At 37.5% G+C, this 27,992-nt stretch overlaps 1 protein-coding gene across 1 annotated transcript; it reads right to left on the minus strand.

Moving 5' to 3' along the window:
* Positions 1-12,199: 12,199 nt before the first annotated feature.
* On the minus strand, positions 12,200-13,551 carry LOC126826660 (calcium/calmodulin-dependent protein kinase type IV). The gene has a single exon (XM_050555642.2). It carries the CDS (start codon positions 13,400-13,402, stop codon positions 12,368-12,370), a length of 1,035 nt encoding a protein of 344 aa, XP_050411599.1. The 5' UTR covers positions 13,403-13,551; the 3' UTR covers positions 12,200-12,367.
* Between the last annotated feature and the right edge of the window lie 14,441 nt (positions 13,552-27,992).

Genomic DNA, 27,992 nt, shown 5'->3' on the forward strand with positions numbered 1-27,992 from the left:
TTGTAGGAGTCTTTAGCAGTGAGTGAAAACCGGAGGACCCGGAAAAACACACGATTGGCATCTCTCGAATCTAAGACTGGTATTATCTACCGCTTATATTTTGATATGGGTTTCTGAACCAAATGTTATATAATCATTTTAAGTACCTTTAAATCGTGTAAAATTTGACAGTCCGAAAAATGCAAACAACGCACAGAGAATTTAAATAAAGTCGACGTTGACCGTTTTCAACAATTAAAATCGCTAATCGAAATAACACATCAAATGGATTCATATTTTCAAAATACTTCATTTTCCCCCAAATCAAAGACGTTTAACTCCTTTTATCCAACATGGGAGTCTTTAAATCGTTCTCCATATTCTAGGCAAGAACGAATAAATCAATTGGAAACGAATTGTGAAGAAAAGGTCAAAATATTAAATTTTTATGACCACAGTTTCAGTAGTATGGCGACTGAACACGAGCACTGTTCAGTTCCCATAATTTGCACCTACTTACACTGCCACTGGTGTTTTCGAAGCCAAAAATATTTTATGCAAATAAAACATTGGCTTCTTTCAACGAGTTTGAAATTTCCAGTGGAGTGCCATGATTTATTTATTCTATGGGTATACTTACTTATTCCACCTGTATAAGTGTACTAATTAAATTGAAAAATGGGGATTTTTGCCAAAGCTCTAACGACCATGATCATTAGACAAGTGGAAAAGTATTAATAGGGGGTATTTAATATCTACTATTTAAATAACAAATCATCATATGCAGCCCCGAATAAAGCATACCATCCATGTTTATTTTCATAGGTTTGAAGGAGATTTGAGTTTTGCCTTCGTGAGAGTTTAAGGATCTGGGAAAATGGCGTTTTAAAAAAACTTAAACCAAGTTTTAAGAAGTACTTGTATGTGTCACATTTAAACGCTGTCACGATCTCAAGTCTCCCTCTTTGACCTTCTTGGACCCCGATTTAAAATGACGATGGGCTGCATTAAGATTTCTACTATTTGTTAGTACCACTCGTTCGACAGTTCATGCGTGTAGTAAATGTCATTGAAATTTCGTGAGAGGAATAGGTAATCCCCACAAATTGTTTTCGTATTAAGACACCTGCATCTATGTAAAGGGACGAGTAAGCTACACACGTCTTAATCAATCAAAATGATCCACAGCGAATTTTCGACCGAGCGCTACAATCACTCAGATGGATGAAATAATTCTAAGTTTTCCCCGTGACTAATTGATTTAAGCAACTCTAGTTCAAGTTTGATTATAAACTTTTGTTTTAAACAAGGTAAAATTGATAACTACAATATTCCCGCTCTCGAGAATACCAACTAACTCTCTGAATTTAATCGAGGTAGCCTACTGCCCAGCCGGAGCGAGTTCTGGTCTTTTGTATCCCTGATATCCCTGGACAACAAGGTATTAATTAACTGATTGGTTAAATATGCCAAAACATGAAAAGAATTGTCCAATTATAGAGTAGGTAAACAAGAATTGAACACTGCGTCTAAAATATTTTATGTTTCGACAACCGGCCTGGAATCTAGTTTTATTTACGCCATCTGTTTGTGACAGATGCGTCTGCGAAACATCCTTATTGTGAAATAAGAATCATAATTTAAAAACAAATTAATTACGATTTAAAAAAAACCCAACCCAAAACATGTAACCTAACAATAGACTAATTCTAACCCTAATCTGTTACACATTTACTGTAAATGGTAAATCAAATTAATACGCGTATGCATAAAATGAGTGGAAAGTGACAATGTTAACCTGGTCAGTAATTAATATTGATCCACCAATATAAAAAAACCCTATAGAATTTCAGCAGGTTGTTTGACTTTGTTTATACTTGTTTTATAACTTACTCATAGCGTGTTCAGTAAAGTGTAACTAGACTGGCCCCGAATTTATGATGCATGTCTTATTTCACAGTATTGAACGCAGGCTTTCGTGTCGTTAGTGTGGAACAATTTGCTGATCCATAATACTTTCCACTATTAGAACAACCTTTCAAGTAATAAGACATTTAAATATTAATTGTTTTTCACTTTTGCGCGAATATTTGACGCCTTGATACCTCTCAATGGAAATCTAATCGATAATGCTAGTTAATATCTACACGACAGTTAATGTTGTATTTTAGCGGGTCATCAATGATTATTAAAATGGGAGAGAAAGATATACAATTACCATTTAAGGTGTAGGGGAATCATTCTGGAATCGAAAATAAACCACAAATTTAATGCCTTCTTATATTTTACCTCCCTTCCCATCACTGTTTAAACAACAACGGCCTTTCCAAGTGTAGAAAAATCAGCAACAGTCGGCCAAAACTTCAAAAGTTAAAGTCTTTTGCACTGAAAGCTTCTGCAAAAATAAAATTAAACAGAAGCGTTCCACCGCTTACTGGAACAGTTGACTACATGACAGAAAGCTTCAAGCTATACTTAGTTCGTTTCCTTATGTTGGCGTCACCCTGTCCCGAAATTGACACACGATGGCCATACGAATATGGAATTTTGAGTTTCGCGCCAATATGGCCCCGAAATTGGTAAAAAAAACTAATTAACAACCGAAGCAAGTGCGGTGCCTACAGAATGTCACACGAAGGTAATACGAAGATGGCTCCGTTGAGGTGCTTGGGACAGACGCAGAAAGATGCTTTGGCGAGCGTCACAATGTCTCCAAATTGATACCAGATGGTCACATACACGATAAAGTAAATGGTGTTAAAATAAAATTCGTAACGTCCACTCGATACAAACTATAGATCATTTCGGGACTAACATGGTTTCAATTTTATTTTAATAATTCGCATGCGCGTAGGGGTCTTTAGCAGTGGGAGGAAACCGGAGGTCCCGGAGAAAACCCACGAGGTTGGACAGGCGCCCCTACTCATTGTCACGTACAACCGGGGAATCGAAACCACGCCAGTTGATTCAAAAACAGAACTTATGATACACCGCACACGCGCTAACCATTCGTAACAGCATTCGGGCGGGCATCTAAAGGGACCATCCCGATTTTAACAGAATCTCGGAGATAAAAGTCCGTGTATAGAGTAATGGTGTACGTCTCAAAATTTCAGCTGAAAATATTGAATCGTTTGGACACGTACGTAACCTTTTAAGATTTCGGGTCAATTTTTTCGTTGGGTGACCTGATAATCTATTGCCGTTCCTTTAGAGGTCTATACAGTACATGACCCATGTGATGTACTTGAGAAAGAAAGGTAATTTCACCTACACTTTATTTTTATAAAATAAAAGACTGGTTTTACCCAGACACCGTATAATACAGCTTGGGACACCGGTCTCCATTTTCAGGTGGAAACTGACGGGTTTAAGTTGTTTGAAAACATATGCACGTATATAGACACGCAAATTTAACACGAAAATGAACATTCGCTAGGTCTTTCGGCAATTTTTTGGCTTGCCAAAGTTTTTTGCCAGTACTCACGAAGCTGCTGCAGGAGCTTGCGAAACTCCACAGGCGTCATACGATGGCTTAAGATGCCCTCACGTATGACCCAATGTTTTTACGATCAGAGCCGAATTTGAACATTTACTTTATCATTGTGTCTATTACGGGACAGTGTGACGCCCGCATTACGAAATTAGGAGAGTTGCATTGACTTGGTTTCTAAATTGACTACCGGACGTCCTGACTATAAACTCCTGGGCAATTTTAAGCAAGGACAACAAGGCGTTCACACGGACGGTAAGCCAAGCTAACTGAACTATGACCAATGATTCTAACCTCATCGTTCATATATATTATGATACTAGCAGGATACCCGGCTTCGCTCGGGGGTCATAACTCCGAAACCGGAAGTAGTAGACTAACGCCACCTGGCCTATGTTACTCCCCTGTCCGAGATACCCCATTACCCCAAATTTCAGACTCGGGGCAGACCTAGTGTAGCTGTCAACGCTTGGAGGTCATAACTCCGAAACCGGAAGTGGTAGACTAACGCCACCTGGCCAATGTTACTCCCCGATCCGAGCTACCCCTATACCCCAAATTTCAGACTCGGGGCAGACCTAGCGTAGCCGCCAACCCCGAACAGACAGACTTCGCTCGGGGGTCATAACTCCGAAACCGGAAGTGGTAGACTAACGCCACCTGGCCTATGTTACTCCCCGGTCCGAGCTACCCCTATACCCCAAATTTCAGACTCGGGGCAGACCTAGTGTAGCCGCCAACCCCGAACAGACAGACCTGCTCGGGGGTCATAACTCCGAAACCGGAAGTGGTAGACTAACGCCACCTGGCCTATGTTACCCCCCGGTCCGAGCTACCCCTATACCCCAAATTTCAGACTCGGGGCAGACCTAGTGTAGCCGCCAACCCCGAACAGACCGGCTTCGCTCGGGGGTCATAACTCCGAAACCGGAAGTGGTAGACTAACGCCACCTGGCCTATGTTACCCCCCGGTCCGAGCTACCCCTATACCCCAAATTTCAGACTCGGGGCAAGTGTAGCCGCCAACCCCGAACAGACAGACTTCGCTCGGGGGTCATAACTCCGAAACCGGAAGTGGTAGACTAACACCACCTGGCCTATGTTACTCCCCGGTCCGAGCTACCCCTATACCCCAGATTTCAGACTCGGGGCAGACCGAGTGTAGCCGCCGACCCCGAACAGACCGGCTTCGCTCGGGGGTCATAACTCCGAAACCGGAAGTGGTAGACTAACGCCACCTGGCCTATGTTACTCCCCGGTCCGAGCTACCCCTATACCCCAAATTTCAGACTCGGGGCAGACCTAGTGTAGCCGCCAACCCCGAACAGACAGACAGACAGACAGACAAACGACAGTCACAAATATCAGTATATAGATAGATAGATAGATAGATAGATAGATAGGCTACATAGTATATTATGCACGCGCACATTAGTGGAAAGCGCATACGAGAAGGCAGATAAGCCCGCGACGTTAAGGCGCCCCGGGGGCGTTCAGACGGTAAAATTAAGCTAGTAAAGCTACGTGGAGAGCAGGCGAATTTTGACTTCAGTGCTTTTGTCTGAACGTGTTTTAATCTAGCTGAATTATATCTGAGCGGGAAGTCAGATCATATAAATATTTCGATATTGTAATTAATAATAATATATTCTAAGGATGAGCCTCTATCTAAACACCACAGGGATATTTACCAGAAATTATATAGACTATGATCGGATTAAAAGTATTTTAACATACACGTTTTTTAAAAAAAAGTTAAAGTAGTTCCGGCAGTAACAGCTGTATAAACCAATAAAGTAGAGGAGGAAAATGTACCTATATTATCATATTGACATAACGCACGTGCACACTCGGTTTATTTCTTTAACTAAGAGTCGATGATCATTAATGTTTCTCATTTTCCAAATATATCCTTGATAGTGCTCAAATCCAACTTATTTCTCGACTGTACATGTCAAAACATACACAGATGGTTTGGTTCTCTCTTAATACCAGTCAAATACAACCATTTTTATTACTTTGATTCAAAGTCTATATATTACATATTCGCATATCGTATTTCGGCGAAGAACATTTTGCACTTTTAGTCCTTATCCTATAAACTGGGACTGTAATTTAATAGAATAAACTAAATTTTCCGCGTCGGATTCATATTGTTTCGATACACCCTGATGACGGATGAATTCGAATTTCGTGAAAATTAGACCAAAACTGTCCGACAAAAAGACCGCAACTGGTACGCAAATATTGTAAATTAATGTTATACTAAGGTTGTGGACCGTCTAAAGGTCACAATCTGTATCCGATTTTGATGAAACTTAAATTGTATGTTTATATCCAAAGGATCTCGGTTCCTTTAGATATTCGCGCATATTGGACAGTAACTTCATGGATTTAGACCCCTGATTGTACGCAATATCCTGTATTTAGCTTGCGGGCCCTCTAGAGGTCACAATTCTATCCGATTTTGATGGAACTTAAAATATTTGTTTATATCCTAAAGACCCTACTTCCTTTTTTAGCCTGTTCTCTACCCATCTTTTGCAAAACATTGGCATATCTTGCATGGCAACAGCTTGTTTTAAACACCTGCAAGTGATTTCAAATGTTATTTTCAAATCTAATCTGTTGAAAAAATATCAACTGGTGAGTATTTTGAATAGATAAGGGGTCGATGATACTGAACTTTGGTCTTATTATATTTGGCTCTACCAAGAATTCGACCTACGACAATTTCGACCAACAGGATATCGTCTGTTGTTAGAGTCCAATAGACTGGTACCAATCAAGAACTTCTGATATGATACACACGACAAAATATCATAACAATATTATCATACGTCATTCTTTCTAGACGATTTTGTATGCCTTAATTTACACAAATATCCGATGAATTATAAATAATGAAAACTACTTCAGTGCGTTTCCATGCATTTATTTGTTGACATTGGTTCGGTGGTTTTCTTGCAAAAAAATAAAACTGGATGTTGGCTTTGTATAGATACCATTTTAAACACAACCATGGTGTTCATTCTTATTGAATACAAACTGATTTTATAATAAAGTTGCAAATTAATGCAAATCCCGAAGAACTTCTATTGACTATTTATTTTTATACGCCCACATTTTCATGTGGACGTATATTGTCGTTGCCCGCTGTCCATTGTTTATGGACACTCTACAGATCACAATTTTTATCCGAAGATCTCGGTTCCTTTCGATATTGGCATGTATCGGACCATAACTTCATGGATTATGGCCCCTGATTGTACGAAAAATCAAGTTTTTAGCTTGTGGTCACTCTAGAGGTCACAATTTTGATGAAACTTGAAATGCATGTTTATAACCCAAATATCTGGTTTCCTTGTTTCAAGCATATTTTGTTTCACGCATATCGGATCGTAACTTCCTTGTGTATAAGTATGTAATACAAAGGATATGAACCTTCTAGAGGTCACAATTTGTATCCGATTTTGAAGAAACTTAAAACATATCTTTATATTCCCAAAATCTCAGTCCCTTTTGATATTTGCGCATTTCAGACCATAAATTTCTAGATTATGGCCCCTGATTGTACAAAAAATCGTTTTTGTTTTTAGCCTGTTCTCTATTCGTCTCTTACAAAATGTGGACGTATTCTGTCTGGTAGCCGCTGGTCTTTCTTTTGGTCAATCTTTATTTTCATGTTTCTATCAATGCACTTTAATAAAGAAACCATCATATAATGTCCCGTCTGTACGTCTGGTATTTTATTTATTAATAAGTGTCAGTGTGACATTATACCGTCATATTCCAAACGTTGTTATTATTTTATGCATCGCTTAATATTTCCAGTTTTTCTCCGATTTTTTTTATCTAATCAAAGTATGTACAGAAAACAACATTGGCTGTTTATTCCCGATCTTATTACAGGTTTGTCAACATATGTTTTGTGGACCTCCGCGGCGCCTTGAAAACAGATGGCATTGAGGAAACTTATATAAATACAAATGTTATGCGATCCTTTCTGTGTGAAAATATCTGCAATTTACGGTGTAAGTTTCTATCATGTTGTTTGTTCTATAACAGAAGTGTTGCATGAAAACCATATAAAGGCCGAGATCAATTAAAGCTTAACATCTTCATCAAGATTCTAAGAACAAACAGACGTTAGTAACTATATATTACACAATTCCAAGATGTATCCTCAGATTCTTTTATATTGTCGCTTTATCTTTTACAGTTGTCTAATTTATATTTACATTTGATAGGTGCTGGGTACAGCGAGTCAAATATTTGTATGTAATACACCTTCAAAAGCTTGCCGGAAATGAGCATCAACCCCTAACCACCCCACTCAGAGGCGTGCTGGGGCCTCCGAAGGAACCTACGACACTCTTAAGGTGTGGTGGGGGGGGGCACTTTTTCGAAAGGGATGACACATAGCCACACTCACCCCTATAACCTATTAGGAAATCTCATTGGATTCGAGCGTTGTCAATCACTTCCGGTTTCTTTTTTTTTCATTCATGAAAATGGGAAGGGGGGGGGGGGGCAGCGCCGTAAAGACTTTGGAGGCCGTGCTAGAATCGATTTGACGTATATTGGAGCCATGACATACATTGACACTTGGTAGGGTAGGCGGATGCCTACACGCCCAGCACGCGTCTGCACCCCGTCTGTTTCTATCATACTGGACAAGTTGACCATACAGTTTAAAAGGAATTTAAGATGTATTCTTCTCTAGCCATCTAAGTTGTATGGCGGGCTCGTGTCTGACCATTTGAAGTATCTTTGACATACAATATTCCGTAAATTGCTTTTTTTAGATTTTGTATTAGGAAATAGGGTTTATTTTAAGCACCACAAAGTAATACATCCCAATCCTGATCAGTATAACAATAAAATCAATATCTATCAACTTTAAAATATTTCTTTATTCGTTAATCTAACCAACAATTGTAAGTTTTCTCGGAATCTGGGGTCAAAGCACCCAATTTGAACGAGATGGTATATCTGTATGTTTAAATGTAGAAAGATGTAAATCTAGTGTCTTAGAGAGTGATTATCTACACTCCCCCACTATTCACGACATGTCTAAATCCTTCTGACATTTCACGTTTTATCAACACGTTCACTATCTTTGAAAAACGCGCGGAAAGTAGCATGCAGACGTTGATAATTTGACTAATGGCGGACGACTGTCAAACTTTGATCATACACAGCTGTATCTTTTACTTGCTTGTTTACGAACTGTTTTATGTCCATCCGCTTAATCCTCATGTAAATTCAGATACGACAGAACAGAATAAAAGATGTTTGTTAACCAGAAGTGTCGATAGGTAGTAAGGCTTAGGCACGTAACAGTATTAAAACCGCTTAAAATCGTACGTTATTAATGATTGGAAATAAAATCAAATAAATATTCTGATTCAAGGTCAATAACTTAAGGTGAAATGTACATTTTATAATCTCTTACATTTCACAAATATATATATACAAAAATATGCAGCAAATAAAACACTTTTGACAATGAATCGTATATTTTCAGTTTGGGATGATGTCATTCTGAGGACCAATACTGGGGTAGGATTATCAGGGGGCAGAGGGCACGCGAGGTCCATTTTACATCATCAGCTCGATAATCCACTACTTCCGCGTCTATTGTCAAACTCCGCAAACTTTGCGATGATTTGATTGAAGTTCGTGGTAGAATGAATGAATGAATTGGGGTTTAACGTCCTATTTTTCTGCATCAACCGGGATAATAAAGACGGAGTACGTGATAAAGTTATTAGCCAAATGGACTGAGGGCCGAATGAACCACTGCGCCAGGGGTTAAGGATAGGGGGCATTTCTTTATAACACAAAGCAGCCATAGCCTATATCCAACCATAAATTCTGGTTTATAAATTCTTTCTCAAAGCACCCTTCGGGGACACAACACATTTTCATTACGACGCGAACTTTAGACGGCAATAACTTATCGTGTATGAAATGAAAATCTATATTTGCCTTTAGTCTTGGATTATTCCTGTATTAGGGTTTAAAGTACATATTATACGAAACAATTTCAGGGGCATGCCTTTTTGAAATGTCATTTTTGTAGATAGTGTCAGTGTTTGTGTTTTCGGTTATTAACCATGAGAATATGTTATATTAATTTCTTTTTCAACATACCTTCAATGATTTGTAACGACTTCAACATATTTTACAATTTGCCTCTTTCCTAATTAACCATAGCCATCGCAGCCATAGTCTAGTAGCTTCCAAAAAACAGGCGCCTTGTTGCAAAAACGTTGAGAGGTTACGCCATATTGTAAAATGATTTACGTCTGCAGATCTTGAAATCTGCGAAGCAAAAAGACCGGAGGGGGTATCCTCAAAACGACTTCCCCATCCTCCCTATAATATGCAGCATTTTATCTCCCGTCACTTATTATAGTCAGCATGTAGATTATATAATGCTTATGTTCAAATTTAGACCTGAAATGACGCAGAACGTTGGCACGTGGTTAACTTTTCCAGTGCACCCCGAGTAGAAATATCCAGAACTCTACAAGCCTACAGTATGCGATCATGCATATTTCTCACCCTAAGATGCTAGCATGCTCCTGATATTCGTCGCAAACAAGCGAATTTGATATAACTTTGATGTGGCTACAAAAACAGTCAGTCTTTAATGAGGTAGAAAATATAACTGGTGTTTGTTATTTAATCTCCGCCAACTTTTGACACTTGGCTTAACATCTGATTTAATCGGTGGAGAACACGGGGTTATATTGAAAACCAGACGGCAATATTATGCGTATAAATTGGATTAGTTGCCTGTTTCTTAAGGACTGCAGGTACATCCATGGGGTCTGTTGTGGCGTGATGGGCGTCTGTAAGACATTAGCAAAGCCACGATATGCTCATAATGTGTTTTGATTTTTTTCTTAACAATATTGACTCGCATATGGGGTTGGGCTTTTTTTTAGAAAATGGATGATCGAACTTTGTCACATGCCAACACCATTTCACGCAAAAGCGTAAATATGGCTTACACGGTGTATGTATACATATTATGTACACGTAGTCCTACAAAATAATCCATTTTTCTTGTGTGTTAATATCTTATAATAATCAACCATGGACCAAATACAAAACTCTGGAACATGAATTAACTTAGCATGTGTGTACGCCATTGGTCCAACATATGTATAACATATTTCTTTGTTCTCGTCAAATATCGCGTTACCTCATACCGGAAATTGGAGACGTACTAGGTAACTCACCGTTGCCATAACGAAGTAACACTGTTCCCTTCATTTAGCTTTTTTGTTGTCGTTTATGATATAAATCGTATGAGGTTATAAAAAGTAGGATTGTTTGATAACAAAATAAGCTCATTTTTGTTAACATAAATTATGAATGAAACGATAGTCAGACTTGAGTAGAAGTCAAATTTATTACTCAAATAGCCCTAACTAAAATGACTGATTACTAAACCTTTGAGTAGGCTAGTCTTGATTTTTCTTAACAAAATGAAATTATTTATGATAACAGTTCAGATTCTGGTTATTGGGACACGAACGTAGAATTCATTGTGGCCAAATACCTACCAGTTGTTAGTCAACCTCATCAAAGTTTGGGGGGTTGGATGGCTGAATGGTTAGCGTGCGCGCGCTGTATCATAAAGTCTGTCATTGAGTCGACTGGCGTGATTTCGAATCCCCGGTTGTACGTGACAAGGAGTAGGGTCGCCTGTCCAACCTCGTGGGTTTTCTCCGGGTCCTCCGGTTTCCTCCCACTGCTAAAGACCCATATGCGCAAGCGAATTATTGAAATAAAATTAAACCATATGTTAGTCCCGAAAGGACCTAGTTTGTGTCGAGTGGACGTTAAACCCCATTTCTCTCTCTCTCTCTCTCTCTCTCTCTCATCAAAGTTTACAATTTATTCGTTGGTTTATCAACAACAGGCACGGCACTAAGCCGTGTGTCTCTTTACTTATCGGAACACGCCAATATGGTCATCAAACGTTACACCTAATAATAATGAGACATATTGCTATCTGGTGTTTTCCAGGGTTACATCATGTGCCATACAATTTTTATCTTCTATATAAATACTACCATCGACTATAAATAACATTGGTCACCGTGCTTTTAAACCAGCTAACACCATTCCTTCGTCGTCAATAGATAACAATATCTAAATTGTTCAACTGATAGAACTAATCGTTTTTGGGATAGTTTTTTTCATTATTATCTTTTAAACTTCCAATACACCAAAGCAAGTCTGAAACCCGTCTTCCTTTTGTTTAAACGCAACGGAAAGAAAGGTTTACCATGGCCTAGTGGTAACTTTGCAGACAAATAGGAAGGTTGGGCGCCCTGCTCTTCCCCGTGATCTGCCTCTGGCTATAGAAAAAAACCCGTATCATATGTATCTAACTTGGCAATGGCATCAGTCAAATAAGGACTAGTTTGAGGTGTTGGTTTTTCAAGGTTAAACCTACATACACTAAAGAGCACAAATTTAATAAACTGAGATATAGTCTAGTTCATTTAAAAACGAATGAAAAATACAGACTCAAATGCAATAAAATATTTAATATATTTCCAGAGTGCCATGACAGTTACCGTCGCGAATAATTGTTGGCGAATCTCATTCATGTTTGGTCACACAGCAAAATCAGATGAAAAATGTAGACTGATGTTTTGACGAACAAGGGTGACAACAACTTTACAACAGCAAAAAATGTACCTTTATATTATATTGTATATTACGAATATAGTTAAAATCATGTATACAACTTTGCAAATGCTGGACAATAACTTGACAATTAGTTTTTAAAATGTAATATTTATTTTTAGTCAAAACAAAAACAAAAACAAAAATCAATATTTGTAACTTATTAGTGAGCTTTTGTTAGGTCATTTTTTCATTGCCTCCGGTTATATTTGTGTTAGTGTTTGGTGTTGTGGAGTCACCAATATTTACCATTTGTACCATGTCCAGAGGGAGGTGGTGGGTTGCTCTAGCAACAGCCAAAACAGCTTCAGTGGCCTTCTTTAGTTTCCGTTTTGCATTAAATGTCTTTATTTGTACTACTGCTTCTTCCATATGAACATTTTTGGTTGCCAAGCCCATAACCCAAGGATGCTTCAGAGCATGTTCAGCTGTTATTCTTTTATTTGGTTCGAGCATCAACATTTTCCTGATCAAATCTTTAGCATTTTCACTGATTGCGTCCCAATATGGTGAGTCAAATTCGTAATCACATTTGATAATTTTTTTGAACATTTCCCGATCAGTAGAAGCAATAAATGGTTCATATCCTGACAGGAGAATATAAGTTACAACACCAAGACTCCACATGTCTACCGATTGGGTATATTTTTTACCCAAGAAGATTTCCGGAGCACAATAGGTGGGTGTCCCACATACAGTATGCATAGTAGCGTCGGTTCCTAGAATTTTTGAAAGACCGAAATCGGTTATTTTTAATCTCGCATGTTCTGATAAATCTTCGTAAAGCATATTCTCGGGCTTCAGATCTCTATGCACCACTCCATTTCTATGTAAATAAGCTACAGCCGTGACCATATCCTTGACAGCACAGGCAGCATCTTTCTCTGAATAATGTCCTCGAGTGATAATCCTTTCGAACAGCTCCCCACCTGTTACCAGTTCTAAAACCATGTGCACTTCCTCAGCCGATTCGAACACTTCTTTCAAACGAACTACATTCGGGTGTTTCAGTTTTAAAAGAATGCCTATTTCAGTGGCAGCCACCTTTCGGTATTTTTTTTTGTTCAGCAGCTTGACTGACCAGAAATTACTCGTCCCCTTTTGTTGACATTTGTATACACTGGCAAAAGCTCCCCTTCCAAGCTCCTTGCCTAATATGTAATAATCCCCAAACGCTTTGTCACAGATAACGCCCTTAAACATGCAGCTCATTTTCACGTATAGAACTATTTGAGACAATCACAAATAATATAAAATAGGTATACTTTGCCTGCATTGAACTAGCTAAGCTAACTAGACGCCATATTGATCTCCGTTGCTACAATAAATAATCAATATGGCGTTAGCAGTTGTTGTCGTGCTGTTACATGTTCACTTAAATAATAGCTTCGAACAATCTACCTGCATATACTCAACTGGACAAACGAGGACAATATTTGTTATCGATGCATTTCAACGGCTGGACAATATAGATAAATTAAACACTTATTATGTGATTATTATACTTTTATTATTAAAATTTATAGTAATTCATAATGTATCAAGTAATTTGTGATTGTCTTAAGAAAGACGATTTACCCCCTAATGAGCATTTTTGGTTACATGCTTTTGTGCTTTTTATATGCGGGTGAAATCTGTCTACTGGTAAGTCCATTGATCACGTGCTTAACGAAGGGTTAAGACTAACTATGTACATGTATTGTCATGAATTTATCTAAATAATGCATTCCAATGTAGAAATATTATTTTAGTCAAGAAATGTAAATTCATGGACTCACCTAAGTACATGATTAAATTGACTTTTAAATACAAAAATTGGGTTCAACGTCCGCTCGACACAAACTATATCATTTCGGGACTAACACGTGGTTTATCTATTTCAATAATTCGCTTGCGCGTAGGGATCTTTAGCAGTGGAAGGAAACCGGAGAATTCACCTAATTACACGATTAAATTTTTCTTTCTTCTACACAATTGATCTTTTTCGAATCCCACATTGATCGACATATATGATCTCATGCTTTACAAAACCCAACGTGAATCGTCAAATCACCCTGATTCAGAATTCTATCGATGAATATACGTGGCCATAGTAAAGAGTGTCTCCTGAATATCTTTTTCTCGAAGAGTGTGCTGGAGAGTTATTATTTTTCCTACGCGTATGTTAAATCATAATGTTCTAGTAGAGTTTATAATTTAGCTAATATTTCTGGTATTAGAGGGCATCAACTATACTATGGTGGTATAATACACATGGTTTAGCAAGAACTTCTGTCTGTAATAATGACCTTGTGCATTGGCCAATAAAATATTAGGCTACACATAATATTCTAATAGAGGGGTTTTAAATTTGTAATAGAAGTATTTCATTGAGAAATATGAGAAAAGGTGGAAATGCAAGACCTTATTGAGAGAGAGAGAGAGAGAGAGAGAGAGAGAGAGAGGGGAAGGGGGGGGGGGTAACGTCCACTCGACACAAACTAGATCATTTCGGGACTAACATATGGTTCAATTTTATTTTAATAATTCGCTTGCGCGTAGGGGTCTTTAGCAGTGGAAGGAAATCGGAGGACCCGGAGAAAGCCCATGAGATTGGACAGGCAACCCTATTGCTTGACACGTACAACCAGGTAATTGAAACCACGCCAGTTGACTCATTGACATTCGACCATCCAACCCCTAACCGCTCACACACCCACCGAGGAAAGAACATTGTGATGTGAATCAACTATTCGATATTATTTAAAACATAAGACAGCAAACCCCATCCCATTCTATTTGCAACCTCAAGGATATTTTTTCATGCGATTGAAACGCGAGCCATATGGAGAGTACACTTTGACTGGCCCTAAAGCATTGAACTGCACGACTGGAAAATAAGAGTACCAAACAAATACACAACTTTAATGGGTTGGGGTAAGGTTATTCACGCGGTTGAACCACCGTCTTGATGATGACTTTATTTAACAGGCTGGAGAAATACATGGCTTTAATGGGATTATTCATAATGACTTGTTTACAGAACTTGTAAATAAGATCACGGGCAATAACCTCGTCAAAAACAATCTAAATCTTTATATATTAAAAATGACAATAATCCCCGTATCAAATTCACCCAAAACTCGTTCTTGCTAATTTGTTCGCCAAAATTTTGAAGGAACTGAGTAAGGTGACAATAATGTATGTCCACTTTAAAATAGGCGTATAATTATTCCGTTTGGATATAATCTTTTAGCGATAGCAACCAAAGATCCAGTGCCAAAATATCAAAAATTATACAACGTTCTATTGCATAGAGGTGATTATCTAATTGTATAAAAAATTAGCGAATAAAGAAATTTACAGATTTTAGAGATACCGATTTCAGCCAATTAGGACACATAACACCCATGAAGCTTTTAAAACAACCAATTGTATTCAGAATTGTAAATAATTGAAATAATTATTGACTATCACACGTTTTCAACACACGTGCAGCAATTTCTTACAGTCTGGGTGGCGCACTTCTTCCAGAAGAGGGCGTTACTAGTTTCGTCTGCTACGGTGGTAAAATATGATGCGGCGACACCCAGTCTGTTTGGAGATTTGGGGATTCGTCTTTGGTTTTAAATTAACTGGTTAGTTGTAAATTTATTGTTAATTAGGAATGAAATGTAAAAAAAGCCCCTATGGTCACCGTCTCGATACAGACATCATTAATTTTCATTGTCCTTTTGAGCAAATGAATGATTCGCTGCTGTCGTTTGTGTTTAGCACTTGACTTGAGCTCAAGTTTCTATCATTCCATTCCAAACTTCTACCACTATAATCTGTTCGTACTCTATAGGCACCAAGGACATCAAGTTCAGTTTAATAATACGGGAAGTGAAAATAGTTAGAGCCGACGGGTAATCTGTTCATAGTGTCGTTTTCTGATCGCATAAAAAATATAAAATCGTCGCTCACCGTTGGATAAGAATAATTTGATGGAAATGAAATGAAATGGGGTTTAACGTCCTACTATCTGCTTCGACTGGGTTAATGAAGACGGGCATACGCCATGCAGTGTGCTATGAGGGAAATTTCGCCCGGGCAGCGGCACTACGGCCTATTCTTATATCGAATTCCAACTGCCAAGGGATCTTTTACTTGCACGCCAAAGTATACACGAGACCTCGGTTTTTCGTCTCATCCGAATGACTAGACAGCTTTCCTTGTCAGGCCCTCCGTCCTGCACCACTGACAAGGGAAAACCACATCAGAAAATCCCGATGAACTTTCTCGGCCAATGCAGGGATCGAACACGCGACTTCCAGGCTAGCGAGCCAGCGTCTACCCACTTAGCCTCCGGAACTCCATAATTTGATGGCAAGGTACAAGAACCCATATACACTTTAAAGGCAGAACAATCTAGAGCATTGTCATTAAAATTAGTGTCATGTAATTAGGCACATCCAAAACAAAAAAGAACCAGTAACTTCCACGGAGAATGGACTGGTTTGTTTGAAAAAGGTGCAAAATTATTATTATTATACATGTATTTGTTTTAGAGAGATAAACATCAGTAAACTAAAGTCAAAACGATCTAAATTAAGTTTGAATTGATCGATTGAATAACATTAGGACGAAAATGTTTTGGGGTATTTTTTTAAATATAAATACTTCGGTCTTAAACTTTACATAATAACGCGTATTCTGCCATTATGGGACTTTAAGTTAATTTGTAAAAGTGATTCCGAAATCGTCCCAAAAAGTCGCAAATTTTATCAGCAAAATGTAATTCGGTTATTTCAAGAGGTATTAAAATAAAAAAAAAATTAAACAAAAACAAACGTTCGTACTATCGTTCCGTCTTAACCAAAAGTCCAAATTAAATTTTAAAAATCCCATTTACATGTATCACAAAGAGACATTGTGAGGTTTCCGTTTGTGTGTACATGTATTTATAATTTGAAAGAAGGGGATTTTCAAAATTTAATAATTTTTTTAAGCTGTTAGGAGAGAGGGGGCATTAGTCTCTGCTAATTAGCAGGAGATCTACTTATTTAGATAATTTTGATCCACTAAGTAAATATTTACTGTGATATCTGAAGAACTTGGCAATCAAATAGGAAATGCATCGAGGACTGACGAAAAACTAAACAACTTTCTGCTGTGAAAGACACCTGCTTAAAACATCTATAGCAAAGATGGAAAACTTAGAGACCCCATTTCATCAACGATCTGTTTGGCGGGTGCGGGTTGTAGAAATTAATTAATGTGTACTATTATATATAGTAAATGTTACGTTGATCCAAGCCATATGTACGATTTCAATGTTATTTCATTAAAGTACATTATAAACATTTCCGACACGAGTATTATGCTTTACACATATTTTATTCCTTGTGACTGCAGTGGCTATACACGGTAATCCCGACCCATTTTAAAAAAATTCACTCTGATATGCAAACGGGACCCAGAGAATATTTTGTTGGGGGAAATAAATTCAACGGTTACCATTTTCTTACGCTGATTGGAGCGAATCAAAAATATTTTGGACTTGGTCTAACAAAATGTCACTAGAAAAAAATTATTTCGCCTTCTTATGGTAATGATAGAATTTAAGTAAATATTTCGCTATTTCTTTATTCACTTTTATTTTTAACACTATAATGGATAATAAAGGACGGTTACAATGATAGAATTTAAGTAAATATTTCGCTATTTCTTTTTTATTCTCCTTTATTTTAAGACTATGGATAATAAAGGACAGTTACATTTTTAGAGACGATTCTTTGGTTAGGGGACATGGGAAGTGGAGGGTTTTTAGCAACTATTATAGCCTTGTTCACGTGATTGGTTTGCATTTGGGATGGAGGATTAACAGGTTTTATCATTTTACATGTAGATTTCGCAGATTTTTGACAAGTACATTTGAATATAATAATAATAAGCTCTATACTTTACTAAATTTTATTAATTGTTCTCAACATTGAAATACAGTCTATACATGTTGTGTGTATAGACTTGTATCTATTTACTCATGGGATATACATGGTGCATGGATGTGTGTATTTTACAATCGAGAGGAGGGTGACATTTCACCGAACAACTATAAAATATGACTTTTAATTACATTTCCCACATATTCCTCCTAAAACATTCAGGTCGTGTAAAATTTTAACAAACACTTTTCATTTTTCTCAAAAAACTGCTACACGCCCAGGTGTTTAAACAAGAAGACTTCTTCAACGGGCGACAACTGTCTAGCTCTTGTTTTCCTAGAGAGAAAAATAGGTTAGATTTCTTTGGTTTTTAACATCTCAAGTGAATCGTTCTTCTTTAAAAGTGTCGAATGAATTGCTAAGTAAGCAAGTGATATTGTTTGTTATAATGTTGAATCAGTGTGAATGTATCTACTAGATGATGGATCACAACTCCGGTGTAAATAGCTCAAGAGAAAGAGAAATCTTAACTAAATATTTGACATATATATGTCCAAAACCATCCACAGATAATACACAATAAGCCTGTGCCATTTGTTCTCTATAAACTGGTGAAAGAGTAAAGAGATTTATCTCAAGTGTGTTGGCTATAGAAAGTAAATTAATGACAATATGTAACGTTCACGTGAAATTAATTCGTGAGTAAATGAAAGCAAATACGCTTTTTTTCATATCCCATCGTTTTATTAACAAACTAACGTTTGAAGGGCAGTCTATAAAGAAATTCGAGCGAGTAATAAAGACGAAGGGAAATGATTTCGTATGATATCATTGTATGCGATCTTCCCTCTTATTCACATTTCATCAATATTCGTTATTTGACTACGTTACTCAGTTTAAGTATAAACCACACCTTAATGAAGACAATGACACGACTTAATTGCAACGTTTGAAAATGGTTTAATGAAAGATAAGTTTTCGCATGACGTGAGTTTAAGATTTTAATATAACAGAGTTCCAAGGAAACGTTATCATCAGGTGAACATACAAATATTATTATTGTGTACATAATTATTTACTTCTGCTAGTAGACTGCATTAAAGATAAGATAAATTTTACTGTATAAAAAGAATTGAAAAGTCATATTAATCCACAAATGCACACACACACGTATGCCCCCCCCCCTTCCCCATGCCCATTCTACGTATTACTATCTTATACTTCCGTCAGTATTCAGTGGTTTACTTGGCGTTCATTCTCGCAGAATCAGGACTTTCCTATATTTGTTGCACTGGTATAAACTATGTATTAGTCTATCGAAATCACACAGTTTTCGATAGTCTCTTTAAATTACAGGTATGTTGGGCATAATTAATCTTCTTAAAATGATAATTACATTTTAAGCATCCCAATGATCGGCCCACGTCCCGAATCCCACAAACCTACAAACCAACCACTGTTCCGATAGTCCGAAATAGTTTTGGAACGTCAATAGTATTATGAGGACCCTAAAGGTGGTTAAATAAATGAATAATATATGGGGATATTACAAAATTAACAAATAAATTGGCGAGGACAACATAATGATGATACCTAGATACGGTCCTATTGTGGTGAAGACCAACATGAAAACAAAACCAACAGAAAAGCCGGGAGGTTGTCCAGACAAATGTCCGTCCTTTAATGGCTACCTTTGGTAATAACCAGGCTATATTCATTGGCTCCAACCGTCAACAGTACTAGGCATATAGGGGGAGATTGTTACGAAACTCTTGAGATTGTTGTTTAGCCTCAATCATCCAGTTTCACGAGTTTAATACCACTTCTGAAACAGTCATCGCTCAAAATATAACGAATATAAATTAGATGTAGAAATAAAATAATAAACATGCAATTATAGAAGAGTAAGCAAAGATGCATTCTGCAAGAAACCTGTTTCAAACTGCTGTGCTATCATTGAACATGCGACTTGATCTTCACATGTTCCAAAATCTAATGAAAATATTTGGACATTTTGAGGAACGCTGAAATAATATTCCACCTATATTTGAAAAGCTATTAAATCGTATATAAACGAGATAAAATATCAACAACTTGGCGAGCTGTCTATACCAATTTTATATTGAAGAAATTTTTCTTTTCTAAAACAAACACACCTATATAGGATAGACCTTTACAAGACGTATGCACCTGTGTAATTTCACTGAATAATATACTTCCCAAAACGATTAAAACTCCCAAATCCTTTTTCAATATCGTCTACACGTGTTCAGTATAAAGAATAGAGTCAATAATATTCTTAGATAACTTCGACCATTTCTATAAAAATATTGATCTTCAATCAAATTTTGTACTGACTTCATCACTTTTGAAGTAGCTATTTTGTTTTGATATAATTTGCACATTATTGCATACTTATAACATCAATATGTTTTTGTCACGTTCGTGTATCTCACAAATGATTTTATTTTCACTTTTGAAGCCAAAAAGGATAATAATTATTATTTCTAAAAACACACTTTCTGATAACCGAAGAATTAAATCTTACTATTAAAGATATTGGGTACCTTCCGTCAGATTTCTTGTCGTAAGTTTAACCATAATCGGATCGTGTGCCTTTAAGTTTACCTGGCGGAGGTTGAAAGATTGTCACACATTAATTTAATCCCCTTTTTCCTAAAAAGTCCGTTGGGTTTCCCCACAGAAACAAACCATTATCACGGGATACATGGATTTTGAAAAGGATTTGGGCCAATAGGAAAGGGTTTATTTTGTGACTGACATACAGTTATCGTTACTATATGGGTGGACTTGAACGAGTTATTGCCCTGAGAATCAAGGTATGTTCTTTTCGGAATTGATAGCTGACACATATTGATATTAAAGTGGTATATTATGTTGAAATTGGGGAATGTGTATCATGTATCTCCCCTGTGTATCACCCCGTGTATCTCCCTTTCGTAATATGCGCATTTTTAGTTTTGTTTCAGATCAAATATTCAGAAATCGAGAATGTGCCGCGAAACATTCAGCAAGATAAATCAACGCTTTACTGAACTTTTTTCATTGAGATTAAATTGTGAAATTATTATTTATTGCGTATATAAATATGTTCAATCACTGGTGCCCGGTAGTGCATAATAAACAAAGCTGCTTGAAATCATTAGATATATTGGCCCACGTGTACGTACCATGGTTGTTAAAAAAAAAGTCTGTTTATGCACGTGCATAGAGGAGAAGTTTTTAAAGGTTGGTGTGCGAAGAATTGCAGCCGTGTGATAGTTTATTCTGGCCGACTGTATATTAATGTGTATATATTAGAAATAACGAGGCTAGCACCAAATGATACAACAAGTCACGTTGAACTATTTCATTGGTGGAAGGTAAGACACCAGCTTCCGGTGACTCATCACTACGACCATCTGTATTTATCAATACGCCAGCATCAGCCACACGTTTGAAAACAATCGGAAATATCATCTAGAAACAATAGAACATATTATATTCTGTATTTCCCATTGCAATGTATTATATTGTCCAGCTACTCTTTGTAGTCAAAAATATCCCGTTAATTAACAGATCAAAACAAATGTGTTCATTGATAATGTATCTCGGATCATTGACTTCCGTCTGATTGCATCCAACAAACGCAGTCCACAAAGCCTAACACTTTTCGGAATCCAAATTTCTTGTTAGAGCCGATTTCTTTAGCTCTAAATTTTAGGGAGACAAATTTTCGTTTTGGTGGGAATAAATTAAATTACATCAGAAAAAAAACGTTCCATGATGACAATACTAATTATAATGACATAAAGAAGAGTAGCTGGTAAATCAATAAGACAAAACTCTCAACATAGCTTTTCCTTAGACACATGTCATAAACCGAATGTCAAAATATTTATATTCTTTCACAATGTTAATTCAGTGAGCGGTGGCCTCATCATTACTTTCAGCAGAACTGCACTTGAAAACAATCTTTGAACATGTTTTGCATGAATTTGATTTTTCTGCCAATTAATTTGAATACGGATGGTAATTACTGTAGCTTGCTTTCTTCGTGTGAGGGGGGATTGGGTAAAAGAAAACATACTTGTGAGCAATGGTGAATATATAAACCTAATCAGAATTCACCTGTTTTTCCCTTCACATATAAGATATACATGGAGAACGTCATTACTTATATGATCTCAATCGCTACATATTTATTAGTCCACCTTGTAGAGAGAAATAGTCTAGCGTTATTCTGTTTCTAAAGTTCAAAGCAATCTTCGCTATGTCCAGGTGCGACTTGGTTTACACAGGTGACAAAAATATTGCCGTAAAGAGTTCTCTTATAAAAGAAGACCTGTTAGATGGCCGTCGGTTTATCTTTTAATAGAATTGAAGCGTTTCGTCCAGAGTAAAACATTTATTTATATTAACTAGTGTATAGCAATTAAAATATATTGTCAACATTTCTGTCGCAAAAAAGGGTCATCACTTCTTTTGTACGTCTGGCCATTAAATAATGAAAGTTAACGGAATTCAGATTCAAATGAACGGCGAATTTCTGTAACATCAAAACCTGGCCGTTGTTCTAGAGTCCCGTAACCCCAATTTTCGATAGTACCAGACGCGGCATTCTTATAAGCCCATTGGATATTAGGTTTTAGTCTTCGGACTATCTTGATCTAACTTCCTGTTGTTTTAGGTCAATTGTCAATCGTAAATTCGAACGTAAATTGGAATAGAATTTCAAGTTGATTATGTTGGTTGTATTATTTTGATGGAAATTCTGCTTCCCTGACGCATCAGCAGCCACCAGTTCATGGTTTGACTCGGTATCTAGCTTGGTTTTGGTCCTTGCGCATCATTTGGAGTTTTGTAATTTATTAATACTTCTTTGCCTTTTTACTCATTATTATTATGCCCATTGGGCTTGGTATTGTGTGTTAAGTAGGTCTGTAAGAATACTTGTATATTAGGCAAAACTTCGACCAATAAGGTACCGAGCTAAACTGCCTCCCGGGTTATACTGCGCTTAGCATAATACAAGTCGCACCCGTTGTTTTTATTGCCCAGTTAAGTTATGTATAGTCTTTCTGAAACACCTAAGTTATTGAGAAATATTATAAATATTTTGCTCAGTGGTGAGAAGCGAAACGATTGGATGGCCGAATGTCAATGAGTCAACTGGCGTGGTTTCGATTACCCGGGTGTACGTGTCAAGGAATAGGGTTGCCTGTCCAATCTCATGGGCTTTCTCCGGGTCTTCCGATTTCCTTCCACTGCTAAAGACCCCTACGCGCAAGCGAATTATTAAAATAAAATTGAACCATGTGTTAGTCCCGAAATTACCTAGTTTGTGTCGAGTGGACGTTAAACCCCATTTCTCTCTCTCTCTCTCTCTCTGCGATATCACCTTAGGTGGAGGTAGGCGTTAAACCCCAGACACGAACGAACGAGCCACATATTATCCTTTACGCCTTTAAATGTAAATAATTAAATCAACCTATTGGACGTTAAATGTGTATTAACAACAACACATACAGAGATATAAGGCTTTCACAGTCCGTCTGTGAAACAGATTGGGGTTTTTCGTTTCCAGTTCTTCGTTGTCTACTCATATACTATTCAAAAAAAGTAGGGGATATTTGATTTTTAAGTGTTATTAAAGTCACCTAATGAAACTGACGAAGAAACAAATGACAAAATGAAATGAAGTTCACATTCATCGATTTATTCCAAATGATCGTTAGACTAAGTAAGGCACAGACTGACCATTATAAGGGTAAAATGATACCCGGGGTCAAACAGCAAAGTTACAACAGCATCACAACCAAGTCAGTAACGGGTAAATCCTCCTCTGTTTGCCAAACAAGCATTGATCCGACGTGGCATACTAATAATGAGACGTCTAAGGTCATTTTGGTCCAGATTGTCCCATTCCTGTTGCAACGCAGCAGCAAGTTCTTGGACATTGGCAGGACGTTGTTGACGTTGACGTAACCTCTGTCCAAGCATGTCCCAGACATGCTCGATGGGGGGGAGGTCGGGACTCAGTGCTGGCCAAGGTAATGTGGTGATGTTCTGTTGTTGGAGGTAACCTGTAACGATCCTGGCCCTGTGACATCTTGCGTTGTCATCCTGGAAGATGAAACGGCGGCCATGACGTCGTGCGAACGGCACAACATGGACTGCCAAGATGTTGTCCCGGTAGTACTGGCCTGTAACACGCCCTGCAACAACATGTAAAGCCGTTCTTCCAGCAACAGTGATGCCTCCCCACACCATAACAGAACCACCCCCAAATCGATCATGTCTGATGACGTTAACGTCTTGGAAGCGCTCGTTTCGACGACGCCACACCCTCCTACGTCTGTCCAAAAAATCAACAGTGAACCTTGACTCATCTGAAAACATCACATTGCTCCAGCGTCGAGTATCCCAGTGTTGACGATCCCTACACCAACGACGTCTTGCCTGAATGTGATGATCTCTCAAACAAGGGATCACGCGAGGACGTCGGGCGCGAAGGTGACCCCTATGCAGTCGATTCCGAATCGTCTGGCCACTCACTCTCACACCAGTGTCTGTTTGAAGACGAGCGCTGATCTGATTTGCTGTGATGACACGATTTCTCAAGGCCAAGGTACGGATAAATCGATCCTGGGCTTGAGTTGTCGCCCTTGGTCGACCTGAGCGTGGTCTGTCCTGTACAGATTGTGTATCACGGTATCTGGACCATAGCCTGCTTATGACAGACTGAGAAACATTCATCATCCGCGCCACAACCGCCTGTGTTGTGCCGATCTGTAGCATGCCAAGGGCACGTAACCTTTCATTTTGGGTAAGCCGACGCATATCAAAATTTGTTTTCTGGTCACTAAAACAATTAAACTGATGTTTCCACCCTGGAATTCAATGCCACAATGACTGTAACATTCAAAGTCAGAGTCGTGCAAATCTTGGGTTGGACCCCCATGATGATCCCAAGCATCACCTGCATTCCATGCGGTAGCTATTGGTGCGTTTGGGCGTCACATGTAACTGGAAATGTGTCTTCTGTTAGGTTCTATAGTGACTTTTTTCGTAGTCATTTGCATATTTTAGTATTATGCCCCCAAAATCAAATATCCCCTACTTTTTTTGAATAGTATAATATGCATATGAAAAGAAAGCCGCCCCTATATGTTTGCTAATTATATTTTAAATACTTTGGCAGGCAGGTTTAAGTACATTGATTGATACTGAATAGATAATAAAAAAGAGTGTTCGGTGGGGAGTGTGTGTGTGGGGGGGGTATATATTTATGTAAACACCAATAAAATATTTTATATTTTTATTTCTGAGAAAGATCACCATGATACAGTTATTTATAGTTAGCTTTAAACCCCGGTTTAAAAGAAATATACCAGTTAAATACAAGTGATGAGAGAATCATTCAATAAGTTTAAATTGGTTGAAATGTTTTAGTTGATTGTTTGGTAAGTGACGAAGTGTCCTGTTTTTATATAATCATGGCGCCAACAGGACCATAATGAAGATGCTTTCTATGTCTGCACATAAAAGATATTGTAGACATGCCCCAGGCGAAATGTCACTGATGTATACAAATATACACAAATACACACCAAGATTATCAAAGCCGACAAAAATTTAAAACATTGATATAAAGGATTAGATTTTTTTTTTATCTATCCATCATTTTTTCTTTATTCATATGTAGTTTTATTGCCTTTTACCTCATTTTATTTTTTTACAAAGTCATTGTTTATCTCACTATTTCTTGACAAGACCTGCAGATAAATAAACACAGAGATTCGCCAAACTGCTTTGATTGCAGTTAAATTGTCTAAATTTCCATTGTAAGCTGCACCCGTAAAGTACATCCATCGTTTTGGAAGTTGCCATGGCTAATTAACCAGGCGATCCCGGGGTCCACCCTTTTATTGGCCGAGACAGTTCTTTTGGATTTTCTAACCTGCTTTCACGAAAAACCCAGGTCCAATTGTAACGAACCCTTAACAGTTGGAAGTACGCGGGAAAGCTGCTGTTCGGGAAAAATTACCCCATAGTACACTACATGACATATGGTCGTCTTCACTAGCCCCTTTCGTCACATCCCATCTTGTTCTAAGTACATGTCCACCCGCCCGAGCTCCCGGTGTGACAGTGTGAGATGGTCCCTGGTGTGTGGTTACCGTTTAGCGCATGCGCAGTTAGGTAAGTCAACTTACACCGTTATAGGCGCGGTTTGCATTGACTCCCCGTGATAGGATTTCTCCTAAGATTTTCTAACGGTCAAATCGGATTTCTATTCCATTGTTTGTTTTTTTTTCGATAAAAAAGTAAAACTACAAATTGACGATCTTTATTATTATTCAGTATATTCCCGTCCACAATGCGAAAATTTAATACAAAATAGTCCCTTGTATAAATGCCATGTATGCATAATGAGAAAGATTAGAATAGTTTTCAATAAGGAGCAGATTGTCACTGGACATAAAAACATAAAAGATTACTAAGATCAGTAGGTGCAATGTTATTTATACATTTACAAACTCGCCAAATAATAAAATTTTATATTCAATTCTAAAAATCCCAGGAAGCCAGTGTAGTTCATATAGAATGGATGTGATATGATCGGCTGTATAATGTTCTAGAAATAAGGCGAGCAGCTGAGTTTTGTTTTTCGAGTTGTACAGGCCAGAATTAGTTCGTTCATTTCTGGAGTTTTACGTCCACTTCCACCAAGGCTGATATCGTAGACAAAGGCCAGAATTTAAAAGAATTCACTCTTTTATAATATACTTGTGATAAATGAAGCCACGAGAATATCAAAGGCCTTAATCTGCTTCTGGAGGTGAATTTAATTGACAAATTCTGGCCAATCATCAATTAGTATAGTTGATCGTACGTGTAACGACTATCATTAACAAAAAAAAAAACAACGGCAACAAATCACGAGCGATAGAAGTATCAATTTTAAGCCAATCAACTTAGATCCGTTGATCGTGTAACTACTGATCACTAAAACAACAGCTAATCACGATAACAAGTATTTTTATTAATGACAAAACTTCAACCAAATAGGCTTTGGAATACTTTTTCCATCTCACACCACCGGAAGTAGATATAGCTTCGTTGTTATCGCAAACAACAGTTTCGGACATGCGCAAGTGCCCAGGAGCAAACACACATTGAGAGTCAATTCAAACTGTCACACCGGATCAAATAGTCCGGTTCGTAAATTAAGCCACTTTAACGTCCATATTATACAATGTTGGCTGTTTCTTTAAAAATAAAAATCAGTAGCTCACAGCTTGAATGTCAAAAGGTGTATTCGTAAAAACTGACTATTCAAAGCATTATATTTTTTAAACTTTCAATTAAATCATCGCATTCCGCTGTGTTTACATAGAAAAACATTTCTATTCAAACAGTGTAAAGGGTGAATCCTACATTCACTTTTCAAAATAACTTTTCATATTTATTCTTCATCTTTTGTATAATACAATAATGCATATCAAAAACCTGCATGAATAATGTATCATTGGTGATTTTCCATCCCTATTTTTATTTCTTGGAAAACATTTTTTATTATTACATATTTGACGAGCTTTCGATAATTGGCACGTCATCTGTTCAAAAATGCGAGTGAAAAAATATTGACATAAGAAGCGTGTAGACGCATACCTGTTAATATCTAAATAATAAATTGAATCTCCCTTTTCAAAAGGATGATAAACATCATAAGAGAGGTGCGATTCAGTAATGTTTCGAATATGTTCACCAAATTTGAAGAGACTTGTAATCGTTGAATCGGTAACAGACGGCATCTTGACCTGGGAAAATTGTGTCATCGTTTGGCAAATATTGACTAGACCTCGTTAAGAATAATAATCAGATACGAA

Source organism: Patella vulgata, chromosome 7 (assembly GCF_932274485.2).
Source record: "Patella vulgata chromosome 7, xgPatVulg1.2, whole genome shotgun sequence".
NCBI lineage: Eukaryota > Metazoa > Mollusca > Gastropoda > Patellidae > Patella > Patella vulgata.